General features: G+C 42.7%; 1 protein-coding gene and 1 long non-coding RNA gene across 2 annotated transcripts in view; one reads left to right on the top strand and one right to left on the bottom strand.

Annotated features, from left to right (window-relative positions):
- man2a1 (mannosidase, alpha, class 2A, member 1) overlaps positions 1-18,421 on the bottom strand; it is a 233,201-nt gene that overhangs the window by 81,241 nt on the left and 133,539 nt on the right. Inside the window, exons 12-13 of the mRNA XM_072583645.1 lie at positions 16,459-16,526; positions 3,704-3,869 (exon numbers count right to left, since the gene is read on the bottom strand). Coding sequence (XP_072439746.1) covers positions 3,704-3,869; positions 16,459-16,526 — 234 coding nt within the window. The remainder of the gene's footprint in view (positions 1-3,703; positions 3,870-16,458; positions 16,527-18,421) is intronic.
- LOC140485362 (uncharacterized) overlaps positions 2,139-18,421 on the top strand; it is a 107,702-nt gene continuing 91,419 nt past the window's right edge. The window contains exon 1 of the long non-coding RNA XR_011962337.1: positions 2,139-2,242. This is a non-coding gene — a long non-coding RNA (uncharacterized lncRNA). The remainder of the gene's footprint in view (positions 2,243-18,421) is intronic.

Here is an 18,421-nt window from a genome sequence, read left to right as displayed (position 1 = left end):
GGCGCCACCTGGACGCAAATGTCCTTGGGGTCGCCCAGAACCAATGGACTCTGCTGCCAAGCAGGATCTCTCCACCCCCACTGTGGAATCTGGGACAATATCAAGATATAAATGAAAGGGAAATAAATTAGAAAAACAATTTTGAAGGCACCTTAGTCAAACTTTTGTTGACAATGGACTGTATATGTACTATCACACAGAGAAAATGCGATTGACTTTGCACTACACCAATTTGCTTGAGGATATGTGTAGCCCTGATTGCAACTGTGGCTGCGTGATGTCAAACTTTATACCCATACAGGATGTACCACGGATTAATGTCTTTGTTGACAGCCTAATGCAACAAATAGAAGCAAGATGAAAAAGTCACATATAGGGCAATGGGATCTGCTGGAACCATTGCCCCACGTTGTCCAACGTCCCTATTCTGTCCTTAGCCTCTGTGTTCAAACGTGTTAATGTGAAGGTCGCATGGAAGTGTACAGTACTGTGATTAAGATTGTCAGGGAGTAGGAGGCTGCAAATCTGTGTCCTATATGCATGGTGCAATGTCACATTTTGTTGCCCTCCAAAGGGCTTCACATCGGTGGATCTTGGTGCCCCCTTCAGCACAGTTCAAGACACTTATGCCACCCACTCTGGGTGTGGCTGCTGCTGTTTTTTTCACCACTGTGTACTGTAAATTTTCAGTTCAATGAAAGGTGACTCAAAATGCTTTTCAGGTAGTGGTTTCCAGTTTCGATTTCCATGAGGCCCCAAACATCCAGATCACCATCCTAATAGCCCTTCCCAAAAACATCTTGGGCTTCGCACCTCCCCAAGTCTGCATCTAACTCATCTACATGAGCCTACACTAATCAACACTCCCAGTCCCTAGCATACGAGGTGATTATTGCCAGGTGTGCTTAGAGATTGCCAGCCATGAAGCTAGGGAGCTGCTGACTTCTGATAAACACAAGCCCTGCTCTGATCCATAACCTCTTGTTTACTCCAGCCTAAATTAGATTTCTGAGTCTGTTTGTTTTAGCAGCAGCCCACCTTTTCCTCCCTACCCCTTTTGCCCTTTGTTTTTCTGAACAGACCCAATGGACTGATCTTAGCAGATCACCTTGAGTGACTTAATTAGACAGCCTGGGATGAGAAGTGCTCTATTGAAGCTTGTACACATATATCTGGTGATGTAAACCCTAACCCCCAGAATGACCATTATGGAACCACAGGCTTGACCATGCCCCATTCATTAGACTGCAGAAGCCAGAGCCAGATCTCTAACAGAGATGCCTGACTGTTGTCAATCACCAGGATTGGTATCTGAGAACGTCCTTGATTACTGTGCTGGAGCACCTAACTGATGGATGCTTCTATGGACTTCAGTGAGGACTACTCCACTAAGAGTAGGAGACATGGGCAGTTTGCTTGTTGCACATGCTTGGTATCTAGGTTGCAGTTGAAGTGCGAGTAGACATGGGGCATGCTGACACAGGGCGCAGAAGCACAAGATGGCCGGTGAGCCATAAACTGGTCACTTAGCACACAAGATGGCCACTGAGCCATTACAAGGAAAATACAGCAAAGCATACACAGATACTGCCTGAGGCTAACAGGATATCAGCGCAATAGACACAGATGATTATTTTAAGGCGAGTGGGGGAGAGAATACACATCAGTAACATCTACTACTCGCCAAAGTGTCCGAGTCCAGCCACCCTCTTAGATAGAAATGTTAACTACCTGAGACTGCTTGGATACAAGTGTTAATATTTCAGATCTGCAGTAATGGAAAACGATCTGCCTTCTCAAGAAGGACGATCACAACCACTTCAACTGACAATGATTTTGTGATGGTTTCTGTAAACAAACCATGCTGTACAAACGATACTTGAGCTATTGTACCACAAAATGTATAAAATATCATGACATGTGCTCTGAGAGTGAGAGAAAGTTCGCAGCTGACAGTTGGCTAACAAACACCTCTCTCTCTCTCCCTGGAGCTCTGGTTTCTTTGTACAATAAACTCTGTTGTTGAATCCCGATTCTGACTCAGAGACTGGTGATTTTCCCCACAAATCAGTGTAAGGCATTGGCACATGGTGCAGGGTGAAACTGATGTAGCTCACTGCCATACAAAATGCACACCCCCTTGACTGAGGACTACTAACCAGCAGGGCAAGCTCCCTGGTTGTACGACTATGCTATTTGGGATGAAATGGCAAGGCAAGACAGGGATGTTGAGTGTATGCAGGTAGGTGTTAGGTGTATGACAGCTAAAGCAGCATGGAACAATCTTGTTTAATTTGTGAGCTCAGTACTTGTTTATATGTACAAAGTGTCTTTGCAGCAGCCTTTTAATGCAGATCGGTGATTCCTAAACATGTTGTCAGTGGTTTGGAGAGGTGCTATGTGGGGTTGGCAAATATCAGATGCTGATATCCATGGATGAGAGGTGTATGCACTGGGTGTCGATGCACTGTGCCCTGAGGGGCTGTTGCATGTTGAGCAACATGGAGGCTCTTTGTAGCTAGCTGCATGCTGAACTCAGCAGGTACTTGCTCTGACTTGCACATTGCAAATTCTTGGCATTTAGTTTGCTCACGGAAGATGCTCGGGTGAGAAGCTGCATATTAGTTAAGTGAGATGTGCAGTTAGTAAAGTTATTAACATGCAGATATTGCCCTTAATAGGCAACTTGCTGCTCCCTAATGTGAGCCTTTGCTCGGCCCCTGGAACTTGCTTAAAAGGCATAGCAAATTGTTTCTAATGTTGAGACTGGCTTTGCTGGATGTCTTGAGTGCTTCTGCCAAATTTCTCACCATTGCCCATGTTGTTCAGACCCCTGTAAGATTCTGTCCTATGTAACTAAATAGTGTTGTAACTTATCATTCTTGTTCAACTTCAAGCCTGATGTTTTTCACTCAGACCCTGACAGCACATCATTGTTGTTTTATTTTTAAAATGCAATTATATTAAATATGGGCTGTATTTTGTACTGATCATGGAACAGCACGAGCGATTTGTTTGACCTGCACCAGTGATACTAACAGAATTCAACTTCCTACCAGCTCAGAGCACCACAAGGCCTGATTTCTCAATCTCGCCTGTTCCCTGACGCATGTGGGTTTCAGATTAAACTCACGACCAGTCATCAAGCTCTCAAATGGGAGTGCAGCCAATGATCAACAAGGATTATGTTGACTTTCAAATTTTCACTTCTTTGGCTTGGGGACAGAATTAGAATATGTTGAAACTAGCAGTTTCTGTGATAATTGCAAACATAAAAGTCTGGAGTGGAGCAGCTGATACAGAACTATAACAAAAATATGACAGAATAATGATGTAGTTAACCATTGAGTAGTTAATCGACACAGAGAAGGTAGACACTAGGTTGATTTATTAGTCTTTGCTGTGCTCACGGATTACAGATGGGCAGTAAGATGGTGCTACAATTGACTCTGGTTAACAAGGGCTGTCATTCCTGATGGCCCTCTACTGAGGAAGAACCAGCAGAAAACTGCCTCAGGAGCTAAAACTTAACAGGTTTATCTTTGCATTAAACACAACAAACAGACTTCTTTACACCTCGCTGATCTGACTGGATCAGACCTTTTCGTAACTGCATTTGTTGTTGAATGGCCTCATTCATTGTTTAAGTATACTTAAAGGAACAAATAAATGTGAATAATTAAACAAATAAATTATAACCCACCTGGAATAGGTCTTTAGAAATTGTAGTGGATCTGTCCCAGACTGCACTAATTTGGGCTTCCACTGGCTGCCCTGAACCTGTCAGCACTCTTACTTTGTGAGAATTTACTTGCACTGTTACAACAGAAATGCGGTCCTGGTCTGTTGGGTTATAAAGCACAAGGAACCTGAAACATGAACATTTCCATTCCTTAAGATATTGCCATGATTTTTCAAATCATGTTAACAAAATGCACAAATTATTGTTTGAACTAGTATACAGGCACCAAAAACATTTAGTTTGATTAAAAACAACTAAAAGCGCATATACATGTCAAAAGCTGAAATCTTACCCAAATTCCTTTTGAAAAAGTTCAGACTTCTATCAGTAGAAATTGAAAAATGCAAACATCTTCCTCATGTATCAAGTGTTAACCTAGCTCAAAGGAAATTTTTCATCCTTTTCAGACAATTTATAGGTAATGACATTATTTCTTTGATCTCTGTGACCTAACATCATCCATTGATCAGTTGGCAGAACTTTCACATTTGAGTTAGAAGATTGCACATTCAAGTCACACTATTCCATACACATGAGCACAAAAATCTAGGCTGACAGTCCCAGCACAGTGTCAAAAATAGGCGTTGTTTGAATTAAATGTTAAACTAATATTCTATTTACCGTATCAGATGCACATAAAAGATCCAAATGTACTATTTCAAAGATGCTCTGTGCCTGGCCAATATCTTAGTCTAAATCAACTTTAGGTGAGAAACAAACAAACAATGTGGTTGTTACTAAATTGACATTTGTGCAAATTGCAAGTCTTTCGTTTATCTTTCATGCCATGTTAGAAATAGCCACAATTGAACAATAGTATAAAAGTTAATGAAACTACAATGTTCAATGTAACCACTTACAATACGTTTTGAGAACCTGAAAGATTCAGCTGTGAAGGTTAGAGGAATCATCTTGATGCTTATACTTTGGTGAGATGATGCAGAGATGTCAGCATATTCCAGAGGAGAAGGAGCAAAAAGCAAAGAGGGATCTAAGGCAGAAATTCCTTTGTTCAAGAGCCAGTTTGTGAAATCGTGTAAAAAGACAGCCATCATACAAGATCCTGCCTCATCTGTCCAAAAACGTGCCAATATGTTCAGTTACATGAAGACACATGGCAGAAATGTACTAACCAGAGTGGACAATATCCTCAAATCAAGGGACTGCCAACCAAGACAACGAGCAGTGCAAAGCAGGGAGTATGCACTGTCACACTGGGCCAGACGGAATACTGTGAACAGTTTAGATCCACTTATCAAAGGAAAAATATGCTGGCATTGGAGGCAATTTAGGAAGGAATCACTAAGTCCAGTCAAAGATCGTCAGAGGAGTTATAATCTCATTAATAATAAAGCAGACTTGATGGGCCAAATAGTCTGCTTCTGCTCCTACATTTTATGTGAATAAGCTATCTGATATTTCTGTTCTTTTTTTTTCTTTTCTCCCCCACACTACTGCCTAACTACGGTACTGCTTATTTTTTCCCCAGCACCCATGTTGTATGTGTGCAGGTGTGAGACACAGTGAAAGACACAAGGTGCACACATTTTTATTCAGTTTCTAACACCAAGAAGGAAAAAAACACCTAAGTGGTCAGTGACAAGCAGTGCCCTTCACATCAAAGGGCAAAGCGCGTGACCAAACAGTGATGGGGAGGGCAGGGATTAAATCAAAATAGAATTGGACGGGGAAATAATGCACTCCACTCCCTGCTGCGCCCATCTCTCCCTGAACAACTCAAGGGTGTTGGTGGACACCACGTGCTCCTTCTCCAGAGAAACCCGGGCTCTAATGTAACCGCAGAAGAGGGGCAGACAGTCGGCCCTAACGACGCCTTCCACAACCCACTGCCTGGACCTGTTTATGGCCAGTTTGGCCAGGCCCAGGAGCAGACCCACGAGGTGATCCTCAGACCTGCCCTCCCCTCTCCGTACCGGGTGCCTGAAGATCAGGAGCGTGGGACTGAAGTGCAACCAAAAACAGAGGAGGTGGTTTTTGAGGAAATCAAAAAGGGAGTGCAAGCACCCACACCCAATATATACATGGTCCACGGACTCCACAGCACCACAGAACAAACAGTTGGGCTGGGAGTCCGTGAACCACCGCAATCTGCGGTTGCAGGGGACCGCTGTGTGCAGCATCCTCCACCCCAGGTCCCCAAGAGAAAGGGGGAGTACTCCCACATCGAGAGCACACCCACCACCCTGTGGCAACTGGGTACGCCAAGACGTGTCCGGTCAGTGGACAAGGGAGAAGAGATGGACGGTGTGCAGCAGCAGTCGATACAGGGCCCACTGTTTTATGTCCTTAAAAGGATCAAAACTGAAATTCCGGAGGCAGCTTAGGTTGTGGGGCACAAGTTCCCGGGGGAAGTACGGACCTTGGGGCCAATGTAAAATTCCGTCCGGGCAGGGGTAAGCGCAAACAACATTTCTGTTCTTATCTGTCAGCCAGGGCTCCCTGACTGGGGCTGTTAATTTGGACCAATCAGGGAACACACTCTTTGATGTCCACCTGCCTGATCTCGTTACAATCATTACATCACTCCCCCTCTGAGTTTGAGGACATATGCTGGTTCTTGTTCTTGGAGAGCCACCTGATGCATTTTAGCATCAGTCGGGTTCCTCCGACTCGGTGTCCAATATAGGCAGCGTGTAACACACAGGAGCTCACCTCTTGTGCTAGGAGCGCCTCAGGAAGATTAGATTAGATTCCCTACAGTGTGGAAATAGGCCCTTCGGCCCAACAAGTCCATACCGACCCTCCAAAGAGTAACCCCCCCCACCCCCAACTAATGCACATAACAATTATGGACAATTTAGTATGATTCCTAAAGAAGGGCTTATGCCCGAAACGTCGATTCTCCTGTTCCTTGGATGCTGCCTGACCTGCTGCGCTTTTCCAGCAACACATTTTCAGTGACAATTTAGTATGGCCAATTCACCTGACCTGCACATCTTTGGAATGTGGGAGGAAACTGGAGCACCCGAGGAAACCCACGCAGACACGGGGAGAATGTGCAAACTCCACACAGTCGGTCGCCCCAGGCTGGAATCGAACCTGGGACCCTGGCACAGTGAGACAGCAGTGCTAACCACTGAGCCACTGTGCCACCCCTAAATTTCAGTAGACTTTCAATTTCTTCTTTGGAGGGTAAAGGTGTCGAGGTGGCTACATCCATCATGTCCATTTCTAATTCAGAGGACTCATCAATGCTTGGTGGACTGTGTTAACCCATGGGTTCTAGCAGTCTTTCTGATTGTTCAAAAGGGCAGGGCACATTTTGCTCCCAAACTGTTTGCAAATTTGTGGCTTTCATCTGGTCCACATGTTTGTTCCAGACTGTCGTACTTACCCAAACTTTATACATCACTGGTCCTTACCTTGCCTCAAACATGACTCTTACCCGTCCAGGACCATTTCTGGGATTCTTACATTAACTTTGTCCCCATATCAAACTCTCTGTCTCACTTGGCAAAGTCTAGTGTCTGGCATTGGCGTCCCTGAAGCCCTGGTCTGGGAAGATCAGACTTAGCTTGCTGCAAAGTCTTATACCAATTAGCAACTCTGCCAGTTCGATCCCTGTAGGTGAATGTAGAGTGGCCCTATAATCAAATAAGAACCACGACAGTTGCGCATCCAGTAAGGCTGTAGGCTGTTTCTTCTAGCCAGCTTTCAAAGTTTAGACTGCTCTTTTTGCTATCCCATTGGATGATGAGTGGGTATGGAGCTGTCTTTATTTGTCAAATCCCATTCGACCTAAGGTGATACTCAAATTTCCTGCTGGTAAATGATGGCCACCTGTGAACAACACTTTGAGGACTCCACGTATTGAAAAAGAATACATGTAGTTCTCTAAATTTGATGAACGGACTCTATGCACGTCCAATCATTCTGAGTGAAAGGCTACAATGACTAAGAACATTGAGCCCATGAAAGGACCTATACTCGATGTGTAACCGAGTCCAAGGTTTACCTGGCTATTCCTACGGATGTGGGGGAGCTGTTGGCAGTAATTTTTGTCCATGTTGGCACGCTAGGCACTGCCTAGTTACCAGCCATAACATCTCGCCAAAATCTTTTGGAAAATCCTGGATGGTCCTGGGGGATTTCAGCAAGTATTTGGTGTCAATTCTTGCTTGGGACAATTACGCTTCCTCTCTATAACAATATGCTGTCCTCTACTGTGGGCTGATGCCAACAGTCCAAAAAAGTTTCAATATCAGCTGTGACGACCCTTTGGTTTCCCCCCATCACCACCAGTTGTTTCAATTTAGATATGATTGGATTATTCTGCACCCACAGTCTGATTTTGTCAGTTGTGACTGCGAGGGTGTCCAGAAAATAGAGTACCATTACTGAGTCTTCCAATGATGGTACCACTGATGGTATATCAGCTAATGGAAGGCAGTTCAAAGCATCAGTATTCGTTACTCTGTCTCCTGGATAGTGTTCTAACTTGTAATTGTAAGCACTTAGCATTAGAGGTCACTACTGAATACAGCTTGAAGCTATGGGAGGCACTGCCTTGTCCTCTTTAAGCAAACCAAGTACGGGACTTGTGGTCTGTTATTAGTATAAATCTTCATTCGTAAAGGTACTGGTGAAACCAACCTAATTCCAAATATGACCGCCAATTCTTCTTTCTCTATCTGGGAGCATTTACGCTCTTCATTAGGCCAAGTCCTGGATGCATGCACAATTGTGCATTCCTCTCCATTGGACCACCTGTGAGCTAATACCCATTCCGATGTCATACAGGAAGTTACCACGTCAGTACCAGATCTTTCCTGGGAACATAGAGTGCCATCATCTAGAACATAGAACATTACAGCGCAGTACAGGCCCTTCGGCCCTCAATTTTGCGCCGACCTGCGAAACCAGTCTGAAGCTCATCTAACCTACACTATTCCATTATCATCCATATGTTTATCCAATGACCATTTAAATGCCCTTAAAGTTGGCAAATCTACTACTGTTGCAGGCTGGCCATTTCATGCCCTTACTACTCTGAATAAAGAACCTACCTCTGACATCTGTCCTATATCTATCATCCCTCAATTTAAAGCTACGTCCCCTCGTGCTAGCCATCACCATGTAAGGAAAAAGGCTCTGATGTCTACCCTGTCTAATCCTCTGATCATTTATATATCTCTATTAAGTCACCTTCTTCTCAACCTTCTTCTCCCTAAGCTCAGTAAGTTTAGAGGAAGATAGCAGTTTATTTACTTCATTGAAAGCTAGGGTTTGTCTTTGAGACTATTTCCAAAGCTGACCCCTTTTTTAGGGGTTAATACAAGGGTGCCAGGATGAAGGCCAAGTTATGAATGTTTCTTGAGTAATTTACCAGTCTAAGAAATTACCTAAACTCCTGGATTAGATTAGATTAGATTACTTACAGTGTGGAAACAGGCCCTTCGGCCCAACAAGTCCACACCGCCCCGCCGAAGCGTAACCCACCCATACCCCTACATCTACCCCTTACCTAACACTACGGGCAATTTAGCATGGCCAATTTACCTGACCTGCACATCTTTGGACTGTGGGAGGAAACCGGAGCACCCGGAGGAAACCCACGCAGACACGGGGAGAATGTGCAAACTCCACACAGTCAGTCGCCTGAGGCAGGAACTGAACCCAGGTCTCTGGTGCTGTGAGGCAGCAGTGCTAACCACTGTGCCACCGTGCCGCCCTTTGCCACCATGGAGAGACATGGGAACATGAAACACCTTTGACTGTCTTCTTCTAATGGGTGTAATCCAGTTTTATTGACACTATAGCCCAAACAGGTCTCTTGAGGGGCCTGGAACACACATTTTTCCATTTTTAAGTATATACCTGCCTTGAAAAACGTGCCTTAGGTCTACGTCCAAGTTCTCGAAGTGTTCCTTATTATTTTTCCTTGTTATTAGGATGTAATCTAAATAAATGGTGACCTGAGGTAGATCTTGCAAAATGTTCTCCATCCACTGCAAAAAGCAGCTAACCATTTGTTTAAAATCCCCACAAAGACTAACGGAGCCATCAGGCTTCACAATTGGTATGACTGGTGCTGCCCATTCTGCAAACTGGACTGCTTTCTGAATCCTTTGTTTTCCATCCTCTTGATTTCTGCCTCTACTTGGGCTCTTAAGGCAAATACCACTGGATGGGCCTTGCAGAATCATGGAACTACTTCAAAGTTAGTATAAAGGTGGCCGTGGCTCCTCTAATAATCCCTAGACCTTCCAGGAAGACTTCCAAGTATTTAATTAAGACTTCACTCAGGCCGCCATTCTCTATCTGAAAAATGTTGACCTATTCTAGGTGAATCTCTTGCAATCAATTTCCCCCATCTAGCTTGAGCCCAAGCCCACAGACAGTGGTAACTGAACCAGCTGCTTTTCTGAACAGACTCGGACCCAAGTTATACCCTTAATCTGTAAAGATTCCTTGATACAGATTCTCAGCTTAGCCAAGGTCTTGTGCAAAACTAAGCACTGGACTCCAGTAAAAACTGGTCCTATGATTACAGAAATGGTTGTGTTGATATTGATCTCCATTAGAACTGGATGACCCTTTAACCTGATGTTTAGTTGATTAGTTCTGATTTGGATATTGCTAAGCAATTTAACTTCCAATCATACGTAGGTGGACTTTCCAGGGTATTAACTCCCCTGCATACTGCCCTATGAATTATCTTGCTCAATTTAGTTGTAGTAGGATTCTTTAGCACTTTTCAGTCCGCATACTAGCAACCACTACAATGACTTGCCAGCCAGGATCATGAGGACAATTTAACTTTGTAGTCAAGGCTAGTCTTGTTTTGGGGTTTAGGCTGACCTAAGGTCCCTCTGATCAGGATATGTCCTGAGTGAGGCTATGCAATTGCCTAGAGTCAAGCAGTGTTCCCCAAGCTCAGTCAGACTGGTGAGGGTGTCCACTTCTATCAGAATACCCTGCAAGTCATATGTTCCAATTGTAGCGTCTGTTTGAAGTCTTGTTGGGCTTCAGCTAGAAGTTACTTTTGCACAGTTCCATCATTAATCCCACATAACAAACAGTCTTAAAGCATCTCATTAAGGGTTAAATCAAAATCACATTCTTCTTCCAGTCGTCTTTACCTAGTTAAAAAAAAATCCCAATACATATATCCCCAGTTCTTGAATTGTTGAGTAAAAGCGATAGCATCGCAGAACTGGAGGCGGCTTAGGGTCATAGTGTTCTTTAAATATATCTGTCTTGAAAGGTTTTAATATCTAGTGCCTAGGGAAAGTTAGGCTCCTAATAACAGAAAAAGCTGTGGCTCCACAGGCTGTCAGGAAAACTACAAGTTGCTTCTCATTTGCCACAATGTTGTTTGCTGAAAAAACAATGCATTCTTTCATCATACTGGTCCTAGTCCTCAATAGCAGTGTTCAACGAGGCAAGCTTCCCAAACAAAAGCATGATGTATAAAATACTTATCCCAACTCAAAGGTGGCAGTTGCGAGCAAGTTTCTTCAGGAACATGCTTTTCTCTCATTGCCACTGAAATAACTCCACAGGGTACAGTATCCTGTCACCAAGTCATTCTTTTTGACACATGCACAGTCCTTAACATTAGCGCTGCCTCTTCAGAGTCAGCTCGCAGAGTGCCAGAATCTCTGACACTCCTCTTACTGTCAGCCTGGGCTCTGTGCTTGGACCAGATTAACAGCCCCAATCAAGGACCACATATTCTTTGCTGTCCAGCTGGCTGACCTTGTTATAATCACTACACTCTTTAATGATGAAAAATATAAATTCATTCTCATCAGTCATATACTTTACAGTGGACAATCCTTAAAAATAACATAAATCTGAAATAAATTGCCCATTCAACCTTGGAAAAAATGAGAGGAATAAAAGGGTAAAGGTTACATTGCACTCTAATTCACTAGGTGCTTGGATAGCTTTGTTAATGTAATCAGTATTGCAAAAGGCTTCAGGATGTGAAAATATCTGAATGCTAGGCAATAATGACACAAGAATTTTGTGGCAATCAAGGAATGGTGTGAGATGATGCCCTGAACATACAAATCTACACACATGCAAACATACAACAAAGAACAAGAGTAGGCCACTAGGCCATTCAAGCCTGCACTGCCATTTAATAGGATCATGGCTGATCAGACTCTAACCTCAACTCCACAGCCCTGCATATTCCCAATAATCAAGAATCTATCTACTTTTTCTTAAAAAGGATTTTAGAATTCTGTATCCCCTGTTTTGTAAGCAAGGGAGTTCTAAGACTCAACCGTTTGAAAGAAAAAAACTTCCTCATCTCTGTTTTAATTGGGCAGCTCTTTATATTTAAAATTAGACCCTTAGTTCTACATTCCCTCAGAAGAAGAAACACGATTTCAACATCCACCTGGTCACGTCTCCTCAGCATCACATTTTTCAATTAAATCACTGCTGACTCTTCTAAACTCCAGAGGATACAGGCCAAGACTTTCCTCCCACAGCAATCTCCATTTCAATCTGTGTACTGGGCAGGAATAAAATAGTGTATTTAATGACTTGCAATGCTCGCAAAATATTTCATCTCCAGGAGTGGAGGGAGCCTCTGCATCCACACCTACTCCTTGGGCAAAAGCAGCAACATACCAACAATACATATGAAAGATTACATCCTTATGATGGAATAATTTCACAAATTACCCACAGTTCAGTGACTTAGCAACATGAGAAGAACCTTTACTAACACAATGAGGTCAGAAGTCATATGACGACTTCTGATGAAGGAGCAGTGCTCCGAAAGCTTGTGATTTCAAATAAACCTGTTGAACTATAACCTGGTGTGATTTCTGACTTTATCTATCCAGTCCAACACAGGCAACTCCACAGAACACAATGTGTGCTATTTTCAATATTCTTAGACATTATACAGCATAAAAGAGGGCCCACCTTTTCCAAAGATACCCAGATCAGATAATATCTGACAACAGACCATAGTACACTAGCAAACCATTTCAAGATACATGTATGAAATAAGGAGTGATCAATATCACATTATCACCCCACTATCCATGGTCAAATGATCCAATCGAACATATGGCACATACTATCAAATTAATGAACACTAAATGTTGGTCAACAAAGCAACATTTTTACATTGCATTGCTGCATTTTCATGTAGTATTAACCTGGAAGGTATTACCATCCCCAGTATGACTTATGCCTGGGAGGCAAGTGTGAACGACTTTGCCCAGCAACCATTCCTAAACATTCCAAGACACAGTATTCTTCTTCTTAACAGACGGAGGAGAATTCAAGAGATAAATGATAAGAAAACAGATAGAGAACTACCAATACTGTGAATTGAGTGGAAAGTGCAACTTAGAAATTCAAAGATTTTTAAGATATCCAACTAGTCCAGATCATACAAAATCATTGTTGGTCATGATGCTTATGTCACAAAGGAATAAAAGCCAGCATATGAATCATGCAGCATATCAATTATTCATGATTAAAGTGAGGAAGAACACTCTGATGAAGATGATTGTGTGGAATGATAGCAACCAGTAGCAAGACAATCAAGTTGTCAAACAAGTGAAAAGAGAACATTGGGTACTTCACCAAATGGATAGATGATCATGATGAATTGTCAAAGCCCTGAAGCATCACAGTGAACTTTGAACTCTAGCTCTGCTTTACCTATCTGTATAACAATCAAACTGGCAATACGTACCTGGGTACAACCACATATATTTGTTCGGGATTTATTTCAATCTTTAGAAAATTGAAGATTTTTCAGTATGTCTTATGGTCAGTATGCCCTTTTTTTTTTAAAGAGAAACTCATAATATCATTGTGTTCGACCTGAAGATATAAATATCTCACACTCTATGCTACCCTGTGGTCACTGGAATGATGACATGTTACAGGAAGGTGGACTCTCTGTATAATTTAAAAACATAATATCATCATCTAGTAGGGACTGGCAGGGATGCCAGAGACTGACTGGAAATAGAAAACATGATCATTTCATATCTATTAAGGAGTAATTGAGTGAGAACTGGATGTTTACATGGGGAAACTCATGGTGTGTGATTTAGAATAAAACACTGACTAGAAAAATATAAACACTGTGTGACCAACTTTCAACCCCTTAGTGTTGAACAAATTTCAGTCCACAAATTTACTTATATGTGAATGTAATGTTTGTATGTAATAGCTAGCTGCACTAAATATCTGTTGAATTCTTCGATATCACGATATCCATGTCCAGTGTTAAGGAAACAAGGAGTAATATGCGCATTGTTGCATCAGATAAATGACTCTGAGGCAACTATCACCTCCCAACCATTTGTAGGGAGCAGTGGACATGCTGAGCTATTTTTTTCTCACTGAGCCTATTTAGGCTATTATAGGCCACTTAAGCACCACACTATTTTATTTGTTTAGGGAATGAGGGCATCACTGGCTGGGCCAGCATTTATTACTGATCCCTAATTGTCCTTGAAAAATGGAGGTATGCTATGAATTCTTCCGAATATAGTGATTGTGGGTTTGGAAGAAGCATTAGTCAATTTTTGCAAAGTTAAAAATTACACAATACCAGGTTATAGTCCAACAGGTTTATTCGAAAGCACTGGCTTTCGGAGTGTTGCTCCTTCATCAGGTGGTTGTGGGGAATAAGATTATATGACTCAGAATTCATAGCAAAGGTTTACAGTGTGATGTAACTGAAATTTAATATTGAAAAAGACCTGGATTGTTTGTTACGTCTCTCATCTTTTAGAATGACCATGTTGGTTTCAGTTCTTTCATATGTAAATCACAAAACTTTCGTTTAAAAGTTACATTCTCAAGTGAACTTTAACAATTGGTGTCATGTCAGTCCAGATGCTGTATTGAAGGTGTGAGCTTTCCTGTGAGGCTGTCTGTGCCACAATAGTCAGACCGATTCTAATCTACAAAACGGACTTACAGAATCTTACATGGATTCATACAGTTTTTGAGCAAAGTAAAATGTAATTCTGCAAGTATAAATTCACCCCACAAACTTATATGTGTATATGTGCATGTGGGTGTGTGTTAGTGGTGGGCGGGGGGAAATTAATAAGTGTCTGTGAGAGTGTGTGCATATGTGAGTGTAAAGGGGTATAAGAGAGTGTGTGTGGGGGAATGTATGTGTGAGCGTATGAAAAAGGGACTGAGTGAGTGTGCGCGCACGCGTGTGTATGCGTGTGTGCTCACGCGTTGCGTCTTTGTGTATAGTGAAATGGGGTCACCTGTAGTTTGACATGAACTCAAGGTCCTGGTTGAGGCCAACCTCACCAGTACCAAACTTGGCTATCAGTCTCTGCACAGCCACTTTTCGTTGTTGCCTGTCCCAAAGTCCGCCTTGGAGGATGGTCACCCGTCCGAAGTCAAATGCCCCGGACCACTGAAGTGTTCTCTGCCTGGGAGGGAACACTCTTGTCTGTTGATTGTTGTGCGGTGTCCTTTCATCTGTTGCCGTAGCCTCTGCTACAGGACATTCGACCTCGGACCTTCGGGTAACCGTCCTCCAAGGCGGACTTCAGGACAGGCAACAACGAAATGTGACTGAGCAAAGGCTGATAGACAAGTGCAGTACCCATGAGTTGGCCTCAACCGGGACCTTGGGTTCATGTCACAGTACAGGTGACCTCAACACACACACACTCACTCCCTCTCCTACAGACACACACACCCTCACGCAGACCCTCTCTTACATGCTCCCATACACACTCTCTCACAGTCATATATCCCTTTACACTAGCATTCACACACTCTCTTACAGGCACTCATAATTCCCCACATACACACACACACACACACACAAGTTTGTGGGGTGAATTTGTACTTGCAGAATTACATTTTATTTTGCTCAAAAACTGCATGAATCCATGTAAGATTCTGTAAATCGGTTTTATAGATTAGGATCAGTCTGACCATTGTGGCACAGAGAGCCTCACAGGGAAACTCACACGTTCAATACATTATATGGGCCAACATGACATCAATTGTTAAAGTTCACTTGAGAATGTAACTTCCAAACAAAAGTTCTGCGACTTACATATGAAAGAACTGAAACCAACATGGTCATTCTAAAAGATGAGAGACGTAACAAACAATCCAGGTCTTTTCCAATGTATAATTTCAGTTACATCACATTGTAAAAGTTTGCTATAAATTCTGTTTGCTATAACCACCTGATTAAGGAGCAGCGCTCCGACACCCCAGTTCAACACCTGTGTCTCCAAATCAATTTCTGCAGTACAATTTGTGAATGTACATTGCTGCTACAATGCATTAGTTGTGGAGGGAATGAATATTTGTGGATGCGAGGCCAATTAAATAAGAATGCATGTCCTGGATGGGATGAAGCTTCTTGATTATTGTTGTAACTGCACTCAGTCAGGCAAGTGGGAAGTATTCCATCACAATCTTGACACTATCGATGGCAGACAAACTTTGGGAAGTTACCAAGTGAGCTAATTCCTATCTTTAACCTGTTTTTGTAGCCACACTATTTATTTGGTTAATCCAGTTCAGTTTCTGCCCACGTTCATTATTATTTAGCAGGAGAGGCACTTGCTAGGTGGGTAACTCAGCAGCTTTTCTTAGGTCAGCTTGTGCTGAGCAAGTAATGGGAAAAAGGGAAACTACCTTTGAGAATCGCTGGCCCACCTTACAGCCATTCCAGAAGGTCTTTAAAAATATTCAATAAGTAAATTGCAAACCTGGGTGTTACGCTTAATTCAATAGTTGTTCTTTGAGGTAATGAGTCTTGCGAGGCTTGACTATCATCCTGAAATGAAACAGAGAGCATTTGAATGAAATCAAAATATTTTGTTATACCAATTAATCTACTTAAATCAAGAGATATCCTTAACTAAATAAAAACAGAAAATGATGGAGAAACACAGAAGGCTTGGCAGCACGTGCGTTCAGTGAAACAAAGTTAACAGTTTGACTTCCTCTGAATAGAAAATATTAATTTTGTTTCTCTTACCACAAATGTCTCTGGCATTTTCTTCAAATTTCCTACATAGAATCATTGAGATGTACAGCATGGAAACAGACCTTTCGGTCCAACCCGTCCATGCCGACCAGATATCCCAACCCAATCTAGTCCCACCTGCCAGCACCCGGCCCATAACCCTCTAAACCCTTCCTATTCATATACACATCCAAATGTCTCTTAACTGTTGCAATTGTACCAGCCTCCATCACATCCTCTGGCAACTCATTCCATACACGTACCACCCTCTGCGTGAAAACGTTGCCCCTTAGGTCTCTTTTATATCTTTCCCCTCTCAACCTAAACCTATGCCCTCTAGTTCTGGACTCCTCAACCCCAGGGAAAAGACTTTGCCTATGTATCCTATCCATGCCCCTCATAATTTTGTAAACCTCTATAAGGTCACCCCTCAGCCTCCAACGCTCCAGGGAAAACAGCCCCAGCCTGTTCAGCCTCTCCCTATAGCTCAAATCCTCCAGCCCTGGCAACATCCTTGTAAATCTTTTCTGAACCCTTTCAAGTTTCACAACATCTTTCCGATAGGAAGGAGACCAGAATTGCATGCAATATTCCAACAGTGGCCTAACCAATGTCCTATACAGCCGCAACATGACCTCCCAACTCCTGTACTCAATACTCTGACCAATAAAGGAAAGCATACCAAATGTTGTCTTCACTATCCTATCTACCTGCGACTCCACTTTCAAGAAGCTATGAACCTGCACTCCAAGGTGTCTTTGTTCAGCAACACTCCCTAGGACCTTATCATTAAGGTGTCTAAGTCCTGCTAAGATTTGCTTTCCCAAAATGCAACACCTCACATTTATCTGAATTAAACTCCATCTGCCACTTCTCAGCCCATTGGCCCATCTGGTCCAGATCCTGCTGTAATCTGAGGTAACCCTCTTTGCTGTCCAGTACACCTCCAAATTTTGGTGTCATCTGCAAACTTACTAACTGTACCTTTTATGCTCACATCCAAATCATTTATATAAATGACAAAAAGTAGAGGACGCAGCACCGATCCTTGTGGCACTCCACTGGTCACAGGCCTCCAGTCTGAAAAACAACCCTCCACAGCACCCTCTGTCTTCTACTTTTGAGCCAGTTCTGTATCCAAATGGCTAGTTCTCCCTGTATTCCATGAGATCTAACCTTGCTAATCAGTCTCCCATGGGGAACCTTGTCGAAGTCCATATTGATCACATCTACTGCTCTATCCTCATCAATCTTCTTTGTTACTTCTTCAAAAAACTCAATCAAGTTTGAGAGACATGATTTCCCACGCACAAAGCCATGTTGACTATCCCGAATCAGTCCTTGCCTTTCCAAACACATGTACATCCTGCCCCTCAGGATTCCCTCCAACAACTTGCCCACACGGTCAGGCTCACTGGTCTTAGTTCCCTGGCTTGTCTTTATCACTCTTGTTAAACAGTGGCACGTTTGCCAACCTCCAGTCTTCCGCCACCTCACCTGTGACTATCGATGATACAAATATCTCAGCAAGACGCCCAGCAATCACTTCTCTGGCTTCCCACAAAGTTCTCACATCTGCAGTATTTCAGCTTTTAACATTCTGAACTTAATGTTAGTCACACTATAATAACAAATAATGTACATTTGCTTTGCACAGCACACTCAAAACTTGCAACTACTGGATCTGCACATTCCTCAAGATC

The sequence above is a fragment of the Chiloscyllium punctatum genome, chromosome 2, assembly GCF_047496795.1.
Source record: "Chiloscyllium punctatum isolate Juve2018m chromosome 2, sChiPun1.3, whole genome shotgun sequence".
Classification (NCBI taxonomy): Eukaryota; Metazoa; Chordata; class Chondrichthyes; order Orectolobiformes; family Hemiscylliidae; genus Chiloscyllium; species Chiloscyllium punctatum.
The sequence above is the reverse complement of the archived record's forward strand: the minus strand, read 5'-3'. Positions and strand labels throughout refer to the sequence as shown.